Source organism: Prionailurus bengalensis, chromosome E1 (assembly GCF_016509475.1).
Source record: "Prionailurus bengalensis isolate Pbe53 chromosome E1, Fcat_Pben_1.1_paternal_pri, whole genome shotgun sequence".
Taxonomy (NCBI): domain Eukaryota; kingdom Metazoa; phylum Chordata; class Mammalia; order Carnivora; family Felidae; genus Prionailurus; species Prionailurus bengalensis.
This window is the reverse complement of record NC_057347.1, coordinates 840,523-857,723: the sequence shown is the minus strand read 5'-3', so window position 1 is coordinate 857,723 and position 17,201 is coordinate 840,523. Positions and strand designations below refer to the sequence as shown.

General features: G+C 64.1%; 1 protein-coding gene across 1 annotated transcript; it reads right to left on the bottom strand.

Moving 5' to 3' along the window:
* Window positions 1-8,226: 8,226 nt before the first annotated feature.
* On the bottom strand, window positions 8,227-16,841 carry AIPL1 (aryl hydrocarbon receptor interacting protein like 1). The gene is made up of 6 exons (XM_043582745.1): window positions 16,699-16,841; window positions 15,993-16,172; window positions 10,614-10,802; window positions 9,379-9,555; window positions 9,088-9,229; window positions 8,227-8,637 (listed from the first exon to the last, which is right to left on the bottom strand). The coding sequence occupies exons 1-6, from the start codon at window positions 16,792-16,794 to the stop codon at window positions 8,435-8,437; spliced, it is 987 nt and encodes a 328-aa protein (XP_043438680.1). The 5' UTR covers window positions 16,795-16,841; the 3' UTR covers window positions 8,227-8,434.
* Between the last annotated feature and the right edge of the window lie 360 nt (window positions 16,842-17,201).

Sequence of the window (17,201 nt, the reverse complement as noted above, 5' to 3'; positions counted from 1 at the left end):
GCCCCCCCTGCAGAGAGGTACGCCGTCACCAGGGAGGATCAGACTCCGGAAACACATCACCGACACAAAACAGTGAGTCCACAGAGAAAACGACAATTAAATACCTGCCCGGGGCAGCTGGGCCCCAGGTACAGAGACACAAGGTCTTTCCCAAACTCAGCCGTCAGGTCAGCGTGTGCCTACTGTGTGCCGGGCACCGGGGGAGGCCCTGGGGATCCAGAAGGGATGAGGCCTGGACCACACGGAGGGTGGTGGGCAGGGAGGGGCGGGCAGGGCCGCAAGCCGCCACAGGGCAAAGAAAAAGCAGTAGGTGTTACAAGAGTGGTGAGGACTGTGGCCGCTGAGGCTGGGAGAGGGGAACCCTGGAGGGCTTCTTGGAGGAGAGGGCCTTTTCAGTCATTCCTTTGCTCGCTCACCAAAGCCAGGTCTGCTGTGTCCCCACAGGCGCTCTGCAGAGTGTGGGATGTGAGGACAGCCTACCCCTCCCCGCGGGATGGGATCGAGAGTCGACCGGAGGAGCAGACAGAAACTCATCCAAGTGCCGGGCGGGGGAGAAGGGCTCTGGGGACGAGGGAACCAGACGCCGGGCTCGTCTGCGGTGTCCAGGGGAGGCTTCCTAAAGCGAGAGGCGTTTGGGCCGGGAAGAGAATGCTGAGGGCCCAGAGGAGGGGCCAGGGGCTCGGCTGGGAGCGGGAGTGGCCCTGGATGAGACCTGACCGCGGGGACGACGCAGGAGGGCTTCCTTGCGCCCCGGCGGCACCAAAGCACGCCGACCTCAGTCCTTCCCGGCCGAGGCCTCCCTCTGGCCCAACCCCCCGGGTCAGGAAGCACAGGTGCCCCTGGTGTGGCGCATCCCGAGAGGCACAGAGCAGACCAGACGAGAGCACAGACGCACCTGCCGGGGCAAAGGGCCGTCAGCCGGGAGCGAGGGGGCAACGCGAGGGGCCTCGGCCAGGCCCCGCGGAGACGCCGGACGGAGAGGAGCAGGGAGAGGACAGCGGAGTCCGCGGTTACCATGATACCGGCTCCAAGCGGGTGGGTTTGCCCGGCGGTGTCCCCAGGAGGTCACAGGCAAACCGACCCCGTGTGAGGGGAGCCCCCCGACCCAGGGCCACCAGGCGCGCAGAGGGTCAGGCGTGGACGGGCTTCCGGGAAACACAGGTCTCCGGGAAAGACCGGGTGTTCCTGCCCGGATAACCCGCCGAAGCCGGGAGCCCCCGGGGACCCCCAGGGGTCTGCTCGCCCGACCCGCGACCTGCGGTGAAGCCCCCGCCCCCAACAGCACGGCCCAGCTGTGGAGGTTGCAATCAAGCCTTCGCTGTCTCACCTTAAAAACGCACGGGCCAGCGAGGATGTCTAGACCCGGGGCAAGAAGGACCCAGCGGGGGAACACTGGGGAACTACGGCTATCACGGGAGCCAAAGCGAAAAGTCAAAAACCTCCTCCATATCCTCAGGGAGATTCGGTTCCCCATGAAACAAGAACAGGGGCGGCCGGGTGGCTCAGTCGTTTGAGCGTCCGACTTCGGCTCAAGTCACGATCTCACGGTCCGTGGGTTCGAGCCCCGCGTCGGGCTCTGTGCTGACAGCTCGGAGCCTGGAGCCTGCTTGGGATTCTGTGTCTCCCTCTCTCTCTCTGCCCCTCCCCTGCTCTTACTCTCTCTCTGTCTCTGTCAAAGATAAATAAACATTAAAAAAAATATTTTTTTAAAGGGAGCATTTGGACACAGACACACGCATGGGGAGACGCCGCGGGACGGTCGGGGCGCAGGAAAACTCCCAGGAGCAAGAAGAAGGGCATGGAATTCATTTGCCCCCAGCCTCGGAAGGGAGCAGGCATGATGTCGGAGTTCCGACCCCCAGAACCAGGGGACAGGGACGGGGGGATCGCGATGCGTGAGCTGCTGTGACAGCAGCCGGAGCAGACTAACGTTAACGGCGGCCGGGGGACAGTGGGAGAGGGACGGGGACCCCCGAGAGAGGTCTCCAGCCTCGAGTTCTGCAGCCAGCCGAGGACCAGCCCAGGGTGAAGGTGGAATAAATACACCTTCAGCGACGCAGCGTCGCAGGAACGCCCACCCCCCACGCGCCCGTCCTGAGAAAGCCACTGCAGGATGGCGCCCGGCACGAAGCGCAGCGGCAGGCGAGAAGGGAGGAAGACGGGCTCCGGGAAGCGGGGAGGCGTCCCAGAGGGCCCGGCGGTCCTGGAGGCGGCTGCAGCAGGGCCGCTCGGGAGGCTGGCACAGCAGGAGGCTGTTAAGGGACCGAGGAGTGTTTGGAAACAACTTCCGGCAGACGCAGGGCACCAAGCGCACCCGCTCTCGCACACGTGTGAGCGCCACCCGTGCGACAGACGACACTCGGCACCTGGACCGCGGCAGCGAGACAATGGCACGACGAAAGCCAGGGCCCAAACGGGGCCGTGAGACGAAGCGTCGCCACCCCTCCGGCTTGGCCAGCGTTCACACGGTCAGAAGGAAGCAAACGCAAGGTCTCGGCCGTGGTGGTGACGTCCCCGTGCGGCGGAAAGTGCCGGGCCGTGGGGTTCGGCGCGCCGAAGCCGGGTTCAAACAGGATCCTTGCATCCAGTGTGCGAAATCCAGACCCGGGAGCACAGGATCACAGTCTGCGTCCCCTCGCCCCCTCCCCCGCACGCAGGCCGGAGAACCTGGGACACAGCAGCTTTCAGCCGTGCCTGACGCGCACAGAGAGGCCCCGAGCCCATCCCCCAGCGGTGGGGCCCGGGGATGTGGCCCGCGAATGGGCAGGCCAGGCTGCAGATGCCAAGTCCTGGGAAAAGGAAAGAAGTTTCTAGGAGACAAAGGCGAGCCATCGGCAGGATGAATGCAAAAGCTCTAGACCAGCCTCTCTTTTCTCGTGTAGAATCCCCCGCGGGGTCCTGAAAAACTTGTTCTCGGTATTTATTAGGAACAGGGGACCTGTGTCCCTGAAAGCCTGCACCATTCGCCCCCCCCACGACATACGCAGCAGGTGCCCCGAGGCTGCGCGTCCCTCCCCCGACTCGGGGTTACGACCAGGCTGTGGAGTAAACTCTGCTCTCCAGCCAGAGGACAAGCCGGTCCCAGAGGCAAGCCCAGGGCTGAGGCCGGCCAGCGTGCGAGCAGGTGACCCCGGGGCCACAGCGTGCCTGGTGGTCAGAATGACAACAGCAGGGTCACCCTCTTTACGTGCATTAACTCACTCGCTCCTCCCGAGCACAAACCAGGAAACCTCGGGCCAGAGGGGCAGGGATTGGGGGGGAGAACCCACTTCGAAGGTTGTTTGTCGAAAGATTGGATCAACCTGCAGAGAACATGCGCCGAGGCTCAGCAGGGACCCCCGAGCACCGCCAACACGAGGAAGGTTTACGGGGGGTGCGGGCAGGACGCGGCGAAGCCGTGGGAGACAGTAAGAGCCAGGCCCCCACGAGCCCCGAGGTGGAGTGCGGGCGGCAGGGGAGCGGCCCCTCTCCGGTGCCCACGGCCTCATCCCCCAGCCTGTGCACGCGTGGCCTTCCACCCCAACGGGGGCTCTGCAAGAGTGATCCTGGGGGCACGGGGGCACGGGGGCCCGGCTGGTCATGGGGTCCTGGCAAGGGGGACGCAGGGGACTTGGAGGAGGAAATGTGACTACAGGGACTGCGGTGACAAGGGGCAAGGAGCCACGGCCCGCAGGCCCGGAGCAGCTGGAGGCAGAAGGAACAGGGTCCCGTCCCCGAGCCTCCAGGAGGAACACCACGTGCCCACACCCCAATTTTAGTCTCTCGAGGTCCATTTCAGACTCCCGACCTCCAGAACCCAGAGACACACATGCGACGTCTGAGCCTCCGCGTCTGTGACGGGCGACGCCTCGATCACGGGGACACCTGGTGACCTGAGCGCAGCACTGCCCCGGCAGCAGGTGCACGAGAGCCCCCCCAGAAGGCAGCTGAGGGGACAAAGCCTTGACCTCACTGTCCCCAGCGCCCGACCCGCTGGCGGGCTTCCACGGGAAGAGGGAGCCACTGAGGAAGCACCCGGACAGCTTCCGGGAGAACAGAGGGTAGTGAAGACACGGCGGAAGGGCCACACGGAGATGCCGCTCGTGTCCCGTGCAGGCTTCGGGGCCACGTGCAAGTTCTGCGGAGGAGCAGGGACGTTCCTTCCGGCTGGAACACGAGTGGACAGTCCCAGGAGGACTGTCACGGCCCCGGGCACAGAGGGGGACGTACGGCCTTCCGGCGTCCTGTCTCCCCCACCACCCCAGCCTGGCCACCCTTTGCTTGCCTTCAAGGACGGGATTCTGCTGGATGAGAGAAGAGCGCCCCACGTCACACGGGGACGTCCTCGGGCGGTGCCCTTGGCAACGGACGCTCACAGGCCAACGTAGCTGGAACGCGGGGCCAGCACTAGCCGATACGGCAACTGAGCAAATTAGGAAGAGGTGCCCCTTCCTCCAGACGTTTTCCCGCCACCTGCTGGGAACTTGCAATAACCACATACCTACGATGACCACGAGACAAACAGGGACCCCTGCGTTGTGCAGTGCCCAATGCGCACAACCGTAAGTGGCAGCCCGGGAAGCTTTCGGGGAGCCCCATCACACCCCGAACGATGGCGGTGATAGGTGCTCTCCTTTGCTCTGTTTGTCTGCCTCCCAGGCCCCCGCCCAACGATCTCGCACGCCTGCCGGCAAAGACCACCAGGAGCACGAACGCAGCCGGCTTACGCGCTAACCCAGGAGAGAGCACAGAAGAGATTCCTCCGTCACATCACGTTCACACGCAGCTTGACGAGTCACACTGAATTGTGAATGGTGTGCAGGGTCGGAGTAGGACAGGGGCACGGTCCGCCGCCACCCACACCCCGACACGCGCCCCTCGGGACGCGCTGGGAGCACCACATGCCCCAGAGACGGCGTGAGGCACGGAACGCAAAGCACCTCGTTTGGGACGAGCCGGTAACGCTGCTGACGCACGGGGTCAAGGTTAACGCACCCAGTTTTTGCCTTTTTAATGTAACTTCCCGGAAACCGGACGTCACAGCTGCCGCCTGGACCGCGATGCCCTCCCCGCCTGGGCCCCCGTGGGACGCGGTGCCCGGCTGTGGGCTCAGGGCCACTCGACATCAGACCTCAGGGGCCACGGGACACTGTCCCCCCAGCTCTTCCCTGGGGGAGGGCTTGGTGGGGACGCGGGGTCAACTCGCCATGAGGACACACGATGTCCCGGCCGAGAGACAGATCTCAAACATGCTCTTCCCCCCTTATCTTCCTTCCCCCTCCCTCCCCCCTTCCTCCCTCCTCCCTTCCTCCTTCCCTTCTCCCTCCCTTCCCTCCTCCCCCCTTCCTCCCCTCCCTCCCCCTTCCTCCCTCCCCCCTCCCTCCCTTCCCTCCCCCTTCCTTCCTCCTTCCCTTGCCCCCTCCTTTCCTCCCTTCCCTCCCTTCCTGCCTCCCTCCTTCCTCCCTCCCTCCTTCCTCCCTCGCCCTCTCCCTCCCTTCCCTCCCCTCTTCCTTCCTCCCTCCCTTGCCCCCTCCTTTCCTCCCTTCCCTCCCTTCCTCCCTTCCCTCTCTCCAGCCCCCATTCCCTCCCTCCCTCCCATACATCACACTCACGTGTACACTGTCCCGGGAGGAGTGTTGTACAAAAAGTCCCAGCCCGGAAACACGGAAACCTTGACCACTAATCCTGAGGCTGTCCCAGAACTGCAGTGGGGTCTGGAATGTTACTGCCCTTCTCCGAGCCTCAGTTTCCCCATCTGTACAGGGGGTGCCTGGTGGCATTCGGACGCTGCAGCTCTAAACCCTCCCTTCCCTGCGCCCTGCCCGCGGGACCTGCTGGCGACCCGTGAGAGTCAGAGAGTCAGGGCAGGTCGGGGCTCCTGGGGAAGCAAAGCTTTCTCAGGGCTCCCAGCCAGTCCCAGCTCCGGCCCTGGGGACCCCGACCTGCTTGATCTCTGCTGCCCCCTGCTGGCCACTCGGAAGCAGCTTCCAGCTCGGTCCCTTGGAAAGGTTGGAAGGGGCGACATCCCAGGACCCTCCTGCGTCCACCTGCCCAGACCTGGCCCAGAGCACCTCCCGGAGGCTGTGTCAGGGCCACAGGAAGCCAGCGCCGGGGCCAGAGGCCTGGACAGGGTGGCGGCGCACCTCGGGGCCCTGGTCAGCTCTCCCCACCCCTGCACCAGCCAGATAGGGTGAGAGGCACCTGGGTCCTGAAGAAGAACCTGTGGTCCCGTCCTTGGCCTTTGGACGGGGTGAGTCTGTTCTGTGTCTGGATCTGGCACACACGGGGGGAGGGGGGCAGGGAGGAGGGGGACCAGGGAGGGGTGCGGCCGGGAGGAGGGGGGAGGCTCCGACCACCCGAGAAAGGCAGGTGGCAGGCAGACAGGGGAGGGCTGACCAAGAAAGGCCTGAACCAACATGTGGCCGATCCCCACCCCCTGGGTGGCTGGCGGGTCTCCAGGGAGGGAGGGTCTCCAGCCTCACGGGTTCCACACGGTCTCCAGCATTGGGGGGCGGGCAGCTTCCACACAAACACCCTCCCCCCCCCCGCCTCTCTTTTCTCCGGGGCTTGCAAAGTCCTAGGGCATCAGGAGGGGGCATGGAGGCAGGGAACCAGGGTCGTGGGACACATTCTGGCCTCGGCACAGACGGGGTGAGACCCTCACGGACCCCAGGGAAGAGGGCGGCGGAGGGAAGGCCGCACGCTGAAAACGGAAGGACCCTGGGGGCCGGGGGTCTCCAGCCATAGGTCCTGGTCCTCAATTAATTCCCTCGCCAGGCTCCCCACCTGCTTTGGAGCCGCCGGTGGTCCCGCCCAGGGCAGTGGGAGGCCGGTGACCGTGCCGCTCCAGCCCACGGTGTCCCCTCGTCCGACCCGCTCCCCTCTGCTTCGCGCACATATACCTGGACGGCCCTCAGCCACGAGCCTGAACCCACCGAACGCTAACCCCCTTTCCTCGCCACAAGTGACCTCCTTCTGTGGCCCCTGGGGGCCGTGAATTTGGAAGCACAGAAAAAGAACCGCGATCAGAGCACCGCACGGGGGCCTCTGGGGAAACTTACACCGTTTATTGGTTTTCTCATTTTAAAGTCAGTCTGCGGACAAAGCACAGAAACTTGGTTTTGGCTACAGAAGGAGCACAGGTGTTAACAGTGGGGACAGAGCAGAAGCAAAGGTCCAGTGGTCACCCCGCACAGAAGGGAGTGGTGGGGACTCCAGAGAGAATTCTAGAGGAAGTGGATGAAGCAACAAAAATAACCAGGGGAGGTCGGGTGGCATTGAAGGCTGTGGGAGACAGGGGAGGCCAGGGAAGTGGGGGAGGCTGGGAGTCAGTGGAGGAGGGGGGGGAGGAGGGGGGCAGGAGGAGGCCAGGGGAGGCTGGGAGTCAGTGAAGAAGGGGAAAGGAGGAGGCCGGGGGAGTCCAGAGGAGCCCAGAGGGTCAGTGGAGGAGGGGGCCGGGAGGAGGCCAGGGGTGGGGGGGTGGGGCAGGCAGAGGCCAGGAGGGGGGTGGGAGTCAGTGGAGGAGGGGGGCAGGAGGAGGCTGGGGGAGTCCAGAGGAGGCTACAGGAGGCCAGGGGAGCCCAGAGGGTCAGTGGAGGAGGGGGCTGGGAGGAGGCCAGGGGTGGGGGGGTGGGGCAGGCAGAGGCCAGGAGGGAGGTGGGAGTCAGTGGAGGAGGGGGGCAGGAGGAGGCTGGGGGAGGCCGAAGAGTCAGTGGAGGAGGGGGCCAGGGGAGGCCTGGGAGGCTGGGGGAGGCCGGAGGAGGCTGAGGGAGGCCAGAGGAGGCTGAGGGAGGCCAGAAGTCAGTGGAGGAGGGGGGCAGGAGGAGGCTGGGGGAGGCTGGAGAGTCAGTGGAGGAGGGGGGCAGGAGGAGGCTGGAGGAGGCTGGGGGAGGCCGGAGAGTCAGTGGAGGAGGGGGCCAGGGGAGGCCTGGGAGGCTGGGGGAGGCCGGAGGAGGCTGAGGGAGGCCAGAAGTCAGTGGAGGAGGGGGGCAGGAGGAGGCCGGGGGAGTCCAGAGGGTCAGTGGAGGAGGGGGCCGGGAGGAGGCCAGGGGTGGGGGGGTGGGGCAGGCAGAGGCCAGGAGGGAGGTGGGAGTCAGTGGAGGAGGGGGGCAGGAGGAGGCTGGGGGAGGCCGGAGAGTCAGTGGAGGAGGGGGGCAGGAGGAGGCTGGGGGAGTCCAGGAGGCTGGGGGAGGCCGGAGAGTCAGTGGAGGAGGGGGGCAGGAGGAGGCTGGGGGAGTCCAGGAGGCTGGGGGAGGCCGGAGAGTCAGTGGAGGAGGGGGCCAGGGGAGGCCTGGGAGGCTGGGGGAGGCCAGAAGTCAGTGGAGGAGGGGGGCAGGAGGAGGCCTGGGAGGCCAGAGGAGTCTGAAGAGTCAGGGGAGGACGCGGCCGGGGCAGGCCGGGGGAGGCCGGGGGAGGCCCGAGGAGGCCGGGGAGGCCCGGAGGCCCGCCCCCTGCGCTAGCCCAACATGTTCCGGCAGCGCAGCCGTTCCTCCTCCCTCTTCTCCTCCAGCCGGCTCTCCAAGAGCCTCAGCTCCCTGCGCACCGCCTTCCGCATGGACGGCTCCAGCTCCAGCACCTTCTGAAGGTCCGCCCTGGCCTCCGCCTCGTTCCACACCTCCGCGTGGGCCCGGGCCCGCACGTAGTAGGCCTTCACGATGCCTGAGGGGAGGATCGGGCCGCCCCGGCCACCGAGGTCTCAGAGGCCGGCCCCGCGAGGCCGAGCCTCGCCCGCCCTGAGCCCGGATCACGAGCCGTGCCCTCCGTGTCCGCCGGAGCCGCCGCCGCCTCGGTTTCCCTCCCCAGACCGCGGGCCTCGGGGGAGGGGGGCCTCGGGGGAGGGGGGCCTCTCCCTGCCCCCCCCCCGCCCCCCGTCCCCTGCGGCCGGCGCTTACTCTGGGCGCCAAGTGAGGCGAGGCGAGCGCCCGGCCCGGCGCGCAGTAGGACCGCGAGGCTTCTCCTGACAAGCACCTGCTACGGGCCGGGCCGGGCCCCAGAGTCGCGGGCTCGGCGAGCCGCCCGGTCGCCTGACCGGGGAGGGGACGCATCGTACGGCGCGGGACCCCTCCCGCCGCGGCCCCGCCCCCCGCGCACGCGCAGGCGCAGGCGCACCTGGGTGGTGGCGCAGGATGTCGCTCGTGTGCTCCAGCACCTCGTAGTACTCCTCCTTCTTCAGCAGACACTGGCAGTAGTTGAGGGTCAGGGTGTTGATCAGCTTCTCCAGCTTCAGCCACTGCACCTCCCAGGGCTTCTCCTGCCCGGGGAGCGCGTGCGCCGTGAGCTCGGGCCGCCGCCTGCCCCCTCCCCCCGGCCGCCCCCCCCCCCCCCCCCCCCCCCGCGGCCTGCCCTCTCCCCCTCCCCCCGGCCGCCCCCCGCCCGCCCGCCCTGCCCGCAGCCTCCCACCTTGGTCTGCAGGTTCCGCAGGCACACGATGGCCTCCTGGTACTTGGTGGAGGCCTCCTCGTATCGGCCCAGCTTGAAGAGCCGGTTCCCTTCCCCGTGGAGGACGGGCACCGCCTGCAGCTTCTCCTCGTTACTCAGGCTCCACGTCTCCCGCCGGTACTCGCTCGGGGCCTCCACCTGGACCCGGAGCGGGCAGGCGGGTGAGGCGGGGACCGGGGTGCCTGCGTCCCCGCGGCGGGGGATCCCCCTCGGCGTGTTCCACGGGGAGGGTGGGCCGGGCGGCAGAACCGTGCTCGCCAGCCACAGCCACAGCCACAGCCACGTACACGGGGGGCCTAAATCAGATCCTCTGTGCGAATCAGGGAAAGACCGCCCTTTGTCAACACACCTGACTTCAGTCTTCAGAAGATCGTCAGGATACTCATTTGGCAGAACTACACGCTTTATTGCCATCTGCCGGGTAATCGTCATTCTAAAGGTTCCCATATACGGTGTCGGTGACGAGCACCTTGGAGGTGATGCCCTTGTGCAGTGGAGAAACCGCACAACTGTCCTAGCAGGCCCACAAAGACCCTCCGCCGACACGATTCTCTTATTTATTTGTTCATCCACGTAGCCCTCGGGCTGAGTCTCACCCTGGGCCATGAGCTGGGTCCCGACCCCGGCTTGACCCTCTCCCGCCACCCCACAAACACGAGCTATCAGTCACTCTGGGGTCTGGGTGAGAAGGTGTGGGCACTTCCGTTCAGCCTCTCCCACTGCTGGAGGACCAGGTCTGAATCCAGGACCCCGGGGACTAATTGGAAACCACTGGAAACAAAAGCACAGCCCAGAACCAACAGAAGTAAATGCTTCCGAGGTGAACACCAGTAACTCCGGAAAGAGCTGGTCTCAGATGGGCTTTTGGTACTTTTGGGGGTCAGATTCCACTTTTGCTGTGGTTTATGAACCCTCTTGTGCTCTAAAGAGAAAGCAGGTGACGCCCAGGGACCAGTGAGGTCAGGCTCCCTGCGGGCCCGCTCCCGCGGGCACAGCTGCCCTGAGGCTGGGCCAGCCCCCTGCCCCTTCCCCGCCCCCCCCGCCCCTGGCATCCCTGCCCTGCTGCCCCTCCCCTGCCCCATGCACCTGCCCCCCTGCCCCTCTCCCGACCCCCGCGCACCCCCCTCCCCCCATGCCTGCCCCTCCCCCACCCCGGGGCACACCTCCCCCCGCCCCTCCCCCTGCCCGGGGCGCACCTGCAGCAGCTCTATCACAAAGATCAAAGGCTGTGGCTCCTTCTGCAGCTCGTCCAGGTCCTCGTAGCCCAGCGTGTGGTAGGCAAACATGTTGGCCAGCCCGCACGTGTGCACGTGCCACTCTGTGGGGTCCTTGCCCTCCGCCACCTGCCGCAGGCTCCGGGACAGGATGGGGTAGACCCCTGTGTGCTGTGGGGAGAGACCACGGTGGCTTCCGGCCCCAGAGAGCCCACCTCTGGGTCCGGCCACAGCCGCCATCCCTGCCCGTGGCTGGTAGTACGCGTTGTCCCCAGCACGCCCCGCCAATGACTGGGGTTCACTGTGTCCCGGGCAAAGTGTTCACCAGCTCCTTCTGTTAGCCGCTTCGGTCCTTAGATGACCCGGTGAGGGAGGCACGACTATTATCCCCACTCTGTGGATGAGGAGACTGCAGCCCAGAGAGGTTAAGTAACTTGCTTAAGTCACACAGCTAGGAAATGACAGAGCCGGGATTCAAACCCGGCCCCAGAGGACACACTCTCGCCACAGTGCCATGCTGCCTCTTGCTGGCCCTTGTGCTCAGCGCTGACGCATTTCTCTCCCAAGGAGACCTGAGCCCCTGAGTCTGTGACCCGCAGGGAGGGAGGTGTGGAGGGTAGGGGAAGGAGCAGGCTCCAGGGGCCGAGAGGGCCGCACTGATTCGCAGAGAGCCTGGGCACCACACCTGCCATAGGGGAGCTGTCGCGGGTTGCAGGGGGTGGGTACAGATCCCAGCTCATCCCAGCCCCTCCCTGCGCTGGGCACAGGCTCGCCCTTCTGGGGGTGGAGGAGGCCTGGGGACATCAGCCCCTGGGGCCTCAGCTTCCCAGCTGTGAGCCCCTCTGCTTGGACCCGGTTCTGACACGGCCCATCTCCGACTCTCTCAGGGCAGCTCCGGGAAAGACCCGGTGTCGGGGACTCCAGGGGCAGAAACAGCTCAGATTGTCCTCCAAGTCACCAGCGTGGGGTGAGTGGGGGTGACGGTCAGTGCTCCCCGCCCCCAGCAGCCAGGATTAACCCAGAACGCCCGAGGCTCCTTTGTGAGGGAGGTGACCAGATGGCAGTTAATCCCATGGGGATCAAGGCTGAACTAAAGCCAGGAGAGGCCCCAGGAGCAGCCGGCTGGGGGAGGGCCCATCCTGGCCCAGCAGGCGGCCCCCAGCTCACACGCCCTTCGTCCCACGAGTCCACGGAGCTACCGGCACCCTGGAGCCAGCAGACCCTCTGGGCAGCACGGTGGGGCTGGGGGTGCCGCCAGGAGCCAGGAGAAATCCGGGAAGGATGGAGTCCCCGTCTGTGCCCGTCTTGTGAGGCCAGCGTGCCTGGCTGGGGACCGGCAGGACAGCTAGAGACACACGCGGGGCCCTCTGTGGGGCTCCAGCCCCGGGGACTGGGACCCAGGCTGCGACGGAGGCAGGGGGCCCCAGGACCCCTGCCCGTCTCTAAGGCTTCAAGGCCCCGGGGCGGGTTCTTTCTGAGGGGCTGTGTCTATACTGGAGGCTGCAGACCGGTGGGCCCGAGGCCATATTCAGCTGCCAGATGGGTTTTGTCTTAACCCGAGCCTTGTGGAGTTTTTACCAATTAGTTCCTGACATTCAAGTATTGAGGGAGTCTGCATGCTAATGAAGATTTCTGGTTCATCTTAAAAACTCAGAATATGCAGCCACGCGGCAACCAAGGGGGGCGGTGGCTGAGGACAGGCTGCCCCCGTCGATCGGCCAGAGCGCCCAGCCCCTGGTGGAATCGGGGTTAGCAGCCCTTGGCCTCACACCCCACACTACTGGGCACCAGCACGAAATCCCACCTCGAGACCAGCATCCTGCCCACGGTGGGGGTGAGGCGGGGAGGAGAGCTCTCAGGGCAGAGGCCCCCAGCTCCTCACTGACCCTGCCTCCCCTGAGTAGGGGGAGGTGAGGGAGGCAGGAGGCCCCCCGCTCTTCAAAGCGAGAGCTGATGAGGGCTGTCCAGGAGGAGGGCTCTGCAGGGAGTGAGGGGCAGAGCCAGGCCCTCCTAAGTCCTCTGACAAACACACATGATGATCCATCCCACCGATCGCTGAGTTGTCCCAAAACTCATCTTTTTTTAAATGCTTATTTACTTTTGAGGGGGTGGGGGCAGAGGGAGAGGGAGACACAGAGTCCGAAGCAGGCTCCAGGCTCCGAGCCGTCAGCACAGAGCCCGATGCGGGGCTGGAAGCCACAGACCGTGAGATCATGACCTCATCCGAAGTCGGGTGCTTAACCGACTGAGCCACCAGGTGCCCCCCAAAACTCAGAGAGATGGCCCCCAGGGAAGGGGCTAGGTAAATTAACCACGCCAAAGCTTTGCACACTTCCTGGCCCAGATGCCACCTCTCTCCCTACATGTAGACCTGGTGAACTCCTCTTCATCCTTCAATACCCGATTCAATGTCGTCTTGAAAAAGTTTCCCCCAAGATCCTAAAGCAGCTAGTTGCGCGTCGTCTGTGGCCCCAAAGCACTGTGCCCTCACCGACTCCCATCAGGGCACTGGCCGCCCTCGGTCGTAACTGCTCAAGTCTCTGCTCCTCCTCCAGACTGAGGGACAGAACTTTGTTCCACCGCTAACACACGGCACAGTCCAAACCTGGTGCCCAGCGAATGTTCCCAGATAGATAAGCAGACAGACCCATGAAGGGTGGATGCTTGATGCCTGGGTGCAGCGACGGAGAAAAGGGGAGACGTCATTAGAGAAACCACCGTGGCACGTGTGTACGTGCGTGCGCAATCACGGCGGCCGTGGGCCGGGTGGAGGCATGGCAGGCTGTCCCCGGGGCATCGAAGTCGCCAGCCTGCGAGACGCGCACACAGACCTCCCAGGACACGCAGAGCCGTGCCCGCGTTCGGGGGGGGGGGGGGGGGGGGGCGGGTAACAGCAGCTCGGGGTTCTGCGCACAACAAACCAATTGGCCAATCGAGGGTTCCTTGGCGACGTGAGCGAGGGTGCACCCTGCGGTGCATGACCCCGCTGGCGGCCTAGGTTCGTCCCACGCGCCCCCCCGCCCCGTGACAGGTGCGCGTGCCGGAGAACCTCACCATAAACTAACGGAAGCCACAAAGGAGCCGATTTCCTGAAGACCTGGCTCGTTGAAGACACATCTTTACACTCTTTCTACACATTAGGACGAGGCACAACACAGACGCTGGTAGGCAGAGGAGACGCGCCCACCTGGCACCTGGCACCTGGCAGGGGGAACCGTCGGGCGGGCGCCCCTAGCGGTAGACCCCGGCATTGCAGCCCCTGGCGGTCACTGGGGGCCGGGGTCCAGCCTTCCATCCGGCTAAGCGGTGGGGGAACCAGGGGTCCCACCTCCACCCTGTCCCTTTACTTGTCTGACCCAGCCCAAGTCGCTCTTCTCTGCCTCTTCTGCTTCGACTAAAACAGGGGAGTTCGGGGCGCCTGGGGGGCTCAGTCGGTTAAGCGTCCGACTTCAGCTGGGGTCACGATCCTGCGGTCTGTGAGTTCGAGCCCGGCGTCGGGCTCTGGGCGGACAGCTCGGAGCCTGGAGCTGCTTCGGATTCTGTGTCTCCCTCTCTCTCTGCCCCGGCCCTGCTCACCCTGTGTCTCTCTCTCTCTCTCTCTCTCTCTCTCTCTCTCTCTCTCTCTCTCTCATATAAATACACATTAAAAAATATTTTAAATAAATACATAAAATTTTTAAGTTAAAAAATAAATAAATAAAAGTTCGTCTCCGAAATTCTTCCGGCACTTTTCAGTTGCCCCGAACTGTGCTTTGCCCTCGTAAGCACCACATCACGTCTTCCCCACAACAGCCTCTTAGCCTAGGGTTTCGGTTGTCTACGGATGAACAAGACAGCCAGAGGGAGGAAGGACTTCCCCAGGGTCACACAGCCCCCAAACTACCCCCGGTGAGGGCTTGAATCTGATCGGCCGCCATCAGCAGCCGCAGCGTCCATCGGGGGAGAGCCCAGGGGAGCTGGTGCTGGCTGGACCAGGCTCTCAACGTCTGCACCCATCGGCCAATCACAAGACAGGTACCACCCAGTGAGAGGGAGAGGCAGGTGTGGCGCACGACGTCTGGAAACTAGGGGGACAGAGGCACGCGGTAGACGAGCCACGGCAGGGGTCCGGTCCCTCCAACGAATCCACGCCAAGGGGGCAAAGAGGGGAGACGACCCAAAAAGAGACCCAAGACGCGTATCCACAGGGCCTGTGCATGGACGTTGTTTGGGCCCAGCTTGGAACAGCCATAGAGAGTGGCAGGAACAGGACCAAGGAGCGACTGGCATTAAGGAAATAGCGGGGTTTCAAAAGGATGTAACGATGACACCGAGGTTATGTTATTTTAGTATCTTTTTTACAGATACAAGATCTAGGATTTGTGGGTGAAACGATCCGGTGTCTGGAAGGTGCTGTAACCACGCGGGTGAGGGAGAGAGGCGGAAGGATGGGGCTGGAAGCCGCGCTCGGGTCGATGGTGGCTGGCGTGGGGGATGGGCACTTGGGACCTCACCGCACTTTCTGTTGGCTTTTGTATATGTTTGAAAGTTTCCGTAAGAAATGTTTGTTGGTGTTGTATGGAAGCCAATTTGACAATAAATTTCATATATTAAAAAAAGAAAAGAAGGGGCACCTGGGTGGCGCAGTCGGTTAAGCGTCCGACTTCAGCCAGGTCACGATCTTGCGGTCCGTGAGTTCGAGCCCCGCGTCAGGCTCTGGGCTGATGGCTCAGAGCCTGGAGCCTGTTTCCAAATCTGTGTCTCCCTCTCTCTCTGCCCCTCCCCCATTCATGCTCTGTCTCTCTCTGTCCCAAAAATAAATAAACGTTGAAAAAAAAAATTTTTTTTTTAAATAAAAAAAAAAGAAAAAAAAAAAAAAAAAAAAGAAATGTTTGTTGGGGGGGGCGCCTGGGTGGCTCAGCCGGTTAAGCGTCCGACTTCAGCTCAGGTCACGACCTCGCGGTTCACGAGTTTGAGCCCCGCGTCGGGCTCTGTGCTGACAGCTCGGAGCCTGGAGCCCGCTTCCAATTCTCTCTCCCTCTCTCTCTGCCCCTCCCTCACTCGTGCTCTGTCTCTCTCTCTCTCTCTCAAGAATAAACATTTAAAAAGATCTTTTAAATGGAAATAATTTTACAAGGCTCACAGGAGTGGGGAGGGGGCAGAAAAGTGACCCGTGGCCAAAAGTCCCCAGGATCCAACAATGGTGTGTGGGGCATGGGTGGCCCTGGTCCCACATCCCGCCAGCCAGCCGCCACGCTGACTCTCGCTCTGGGGCTTGCTCCTGGGGGTGACTCTCCACCCGCGCGGAGGAAGGTGACCCAGGGTTTTGTCTCAGCCCCGCTCCGCAGCCCGGCAGGAGCCCTGGCGGGCGCGCCTACTTACGATGGAGTCGCACCAGAACTCGGCCACCTCGCCGATGCGCATGGACGTCAGGAGCACCTCCCAGACCTCCAGCTTGAACATGTTCCCGATGATAATGTGCATGGGGTGGCCCACGCGCTTGCTGTCGTCTATCACCGTCCGCTCGTCGTCACATTTCGTGGTGCGGAAGTGGAAGATCACCTGGTGGCCCAGACAGGGACCCCGGGTCTAGATGCACCTCCACGGTGCCTGCGGAAGCCCCCCAACCGGCACTCTTGGGGGGGGGGTCCCCGGGGCTCAGCTCACGCAGCCCCAGCCAGAGCTCCCCCCGGGGGGGGGGCTGGGAACCCACTCCCTCGCAAAGGACCCCGTCCCACCCTCTGGCAGCCTGCGGGTCAGGAGCCCCTCGCTTACGTCAGCCCTGGATCTGTGGCCACAGACCCCGGGAAGCCCCCCAGAGACGACCGCCGAGGGCCCCTCCTTTTAACTCGACGTTTGGGGCTCCAGAAAATTCCCAAAGCCCTTCCCCTGCCTCACGCCAGAGTTTAATTTTCCGGCGTCAAAAGTGTCCCGTGAATGGGCACCAATCCAGAGGTCCCCAGGTGCTCGGGGGTCGACAATCCAGGGACGACGTGTCCGGCCGGGTTCTGACGAAGCCGGACGCGGTTTCAGTGCGAAGGCTGCCGTGGGGGCCCCCTATCTGGTGTGGGGGGCGGGGCCCACTCACCCGGGACCCCGTGATGAAGTTGGGGAGATCCCCCGTGCCTCCGTGCAGGATGGTTTTCCTGACCCCTTCCACGTTCAGGAGCAGAGCGGCGTCCATGGCTGCGGGTGAGGGAGGTGTGGGCTCAGGCACAGATTATCTCCCCGGACGAAGGGCTTGGGTGGCGGAGACCTGGGGATTGGCCCGCAGGGGTGTGAGTGAGAAGTAGGTCGGTGGTGCCTCATCCCTGCTCCTCACGGCGATGTGGGGGCCCCCAGACCCCCACCGTTGGTTTCCTCCCACCCCAATGAGGGGTTTTGGGGGAGTGATGGTGGGGGGTTCAGAGCTGACGGCCAAGAGGGGAATCTCGAAGACGTCTTTGGTGCAAAAGAGGTGATTTTGTTAAAGCACGGGGACACGACTTGTGGGCAGAAAACGCCGTATGGGGTCGTGCCGGGTAACTCATCATATGCCCTCAGGTTGGGAGGGGGTCAGGGACGGTGTAAATCTCTAAGGAATTTTGGAAG

Excerpts from the sequence above, each read along its gene's own strand:
- AIPL1 (XM_043582745.1), bottom strand. The coding sequence starts at position 16,794 with ATGGACGCCGCTCTGCTCCTGAACGTGGAAGGGGTCAGGAAAACCATC. Across the intron at positions 9,556-10,613 it reads TTGTGATAGAGCTGCTGCAG|GTGGAGGCCCCGAGCGAGTA; the intron begins GTGCGCCCCGGG and ends CTCCGGGTCCAG. Across the intron at positions 8,638-9,087 it reads CATCCTGCGCCACCACCCAG|GCATCGTGAAGGCCTACTAC; the intron begins GTGCGCCTGCGC and ends TCCTCCCCTCAG.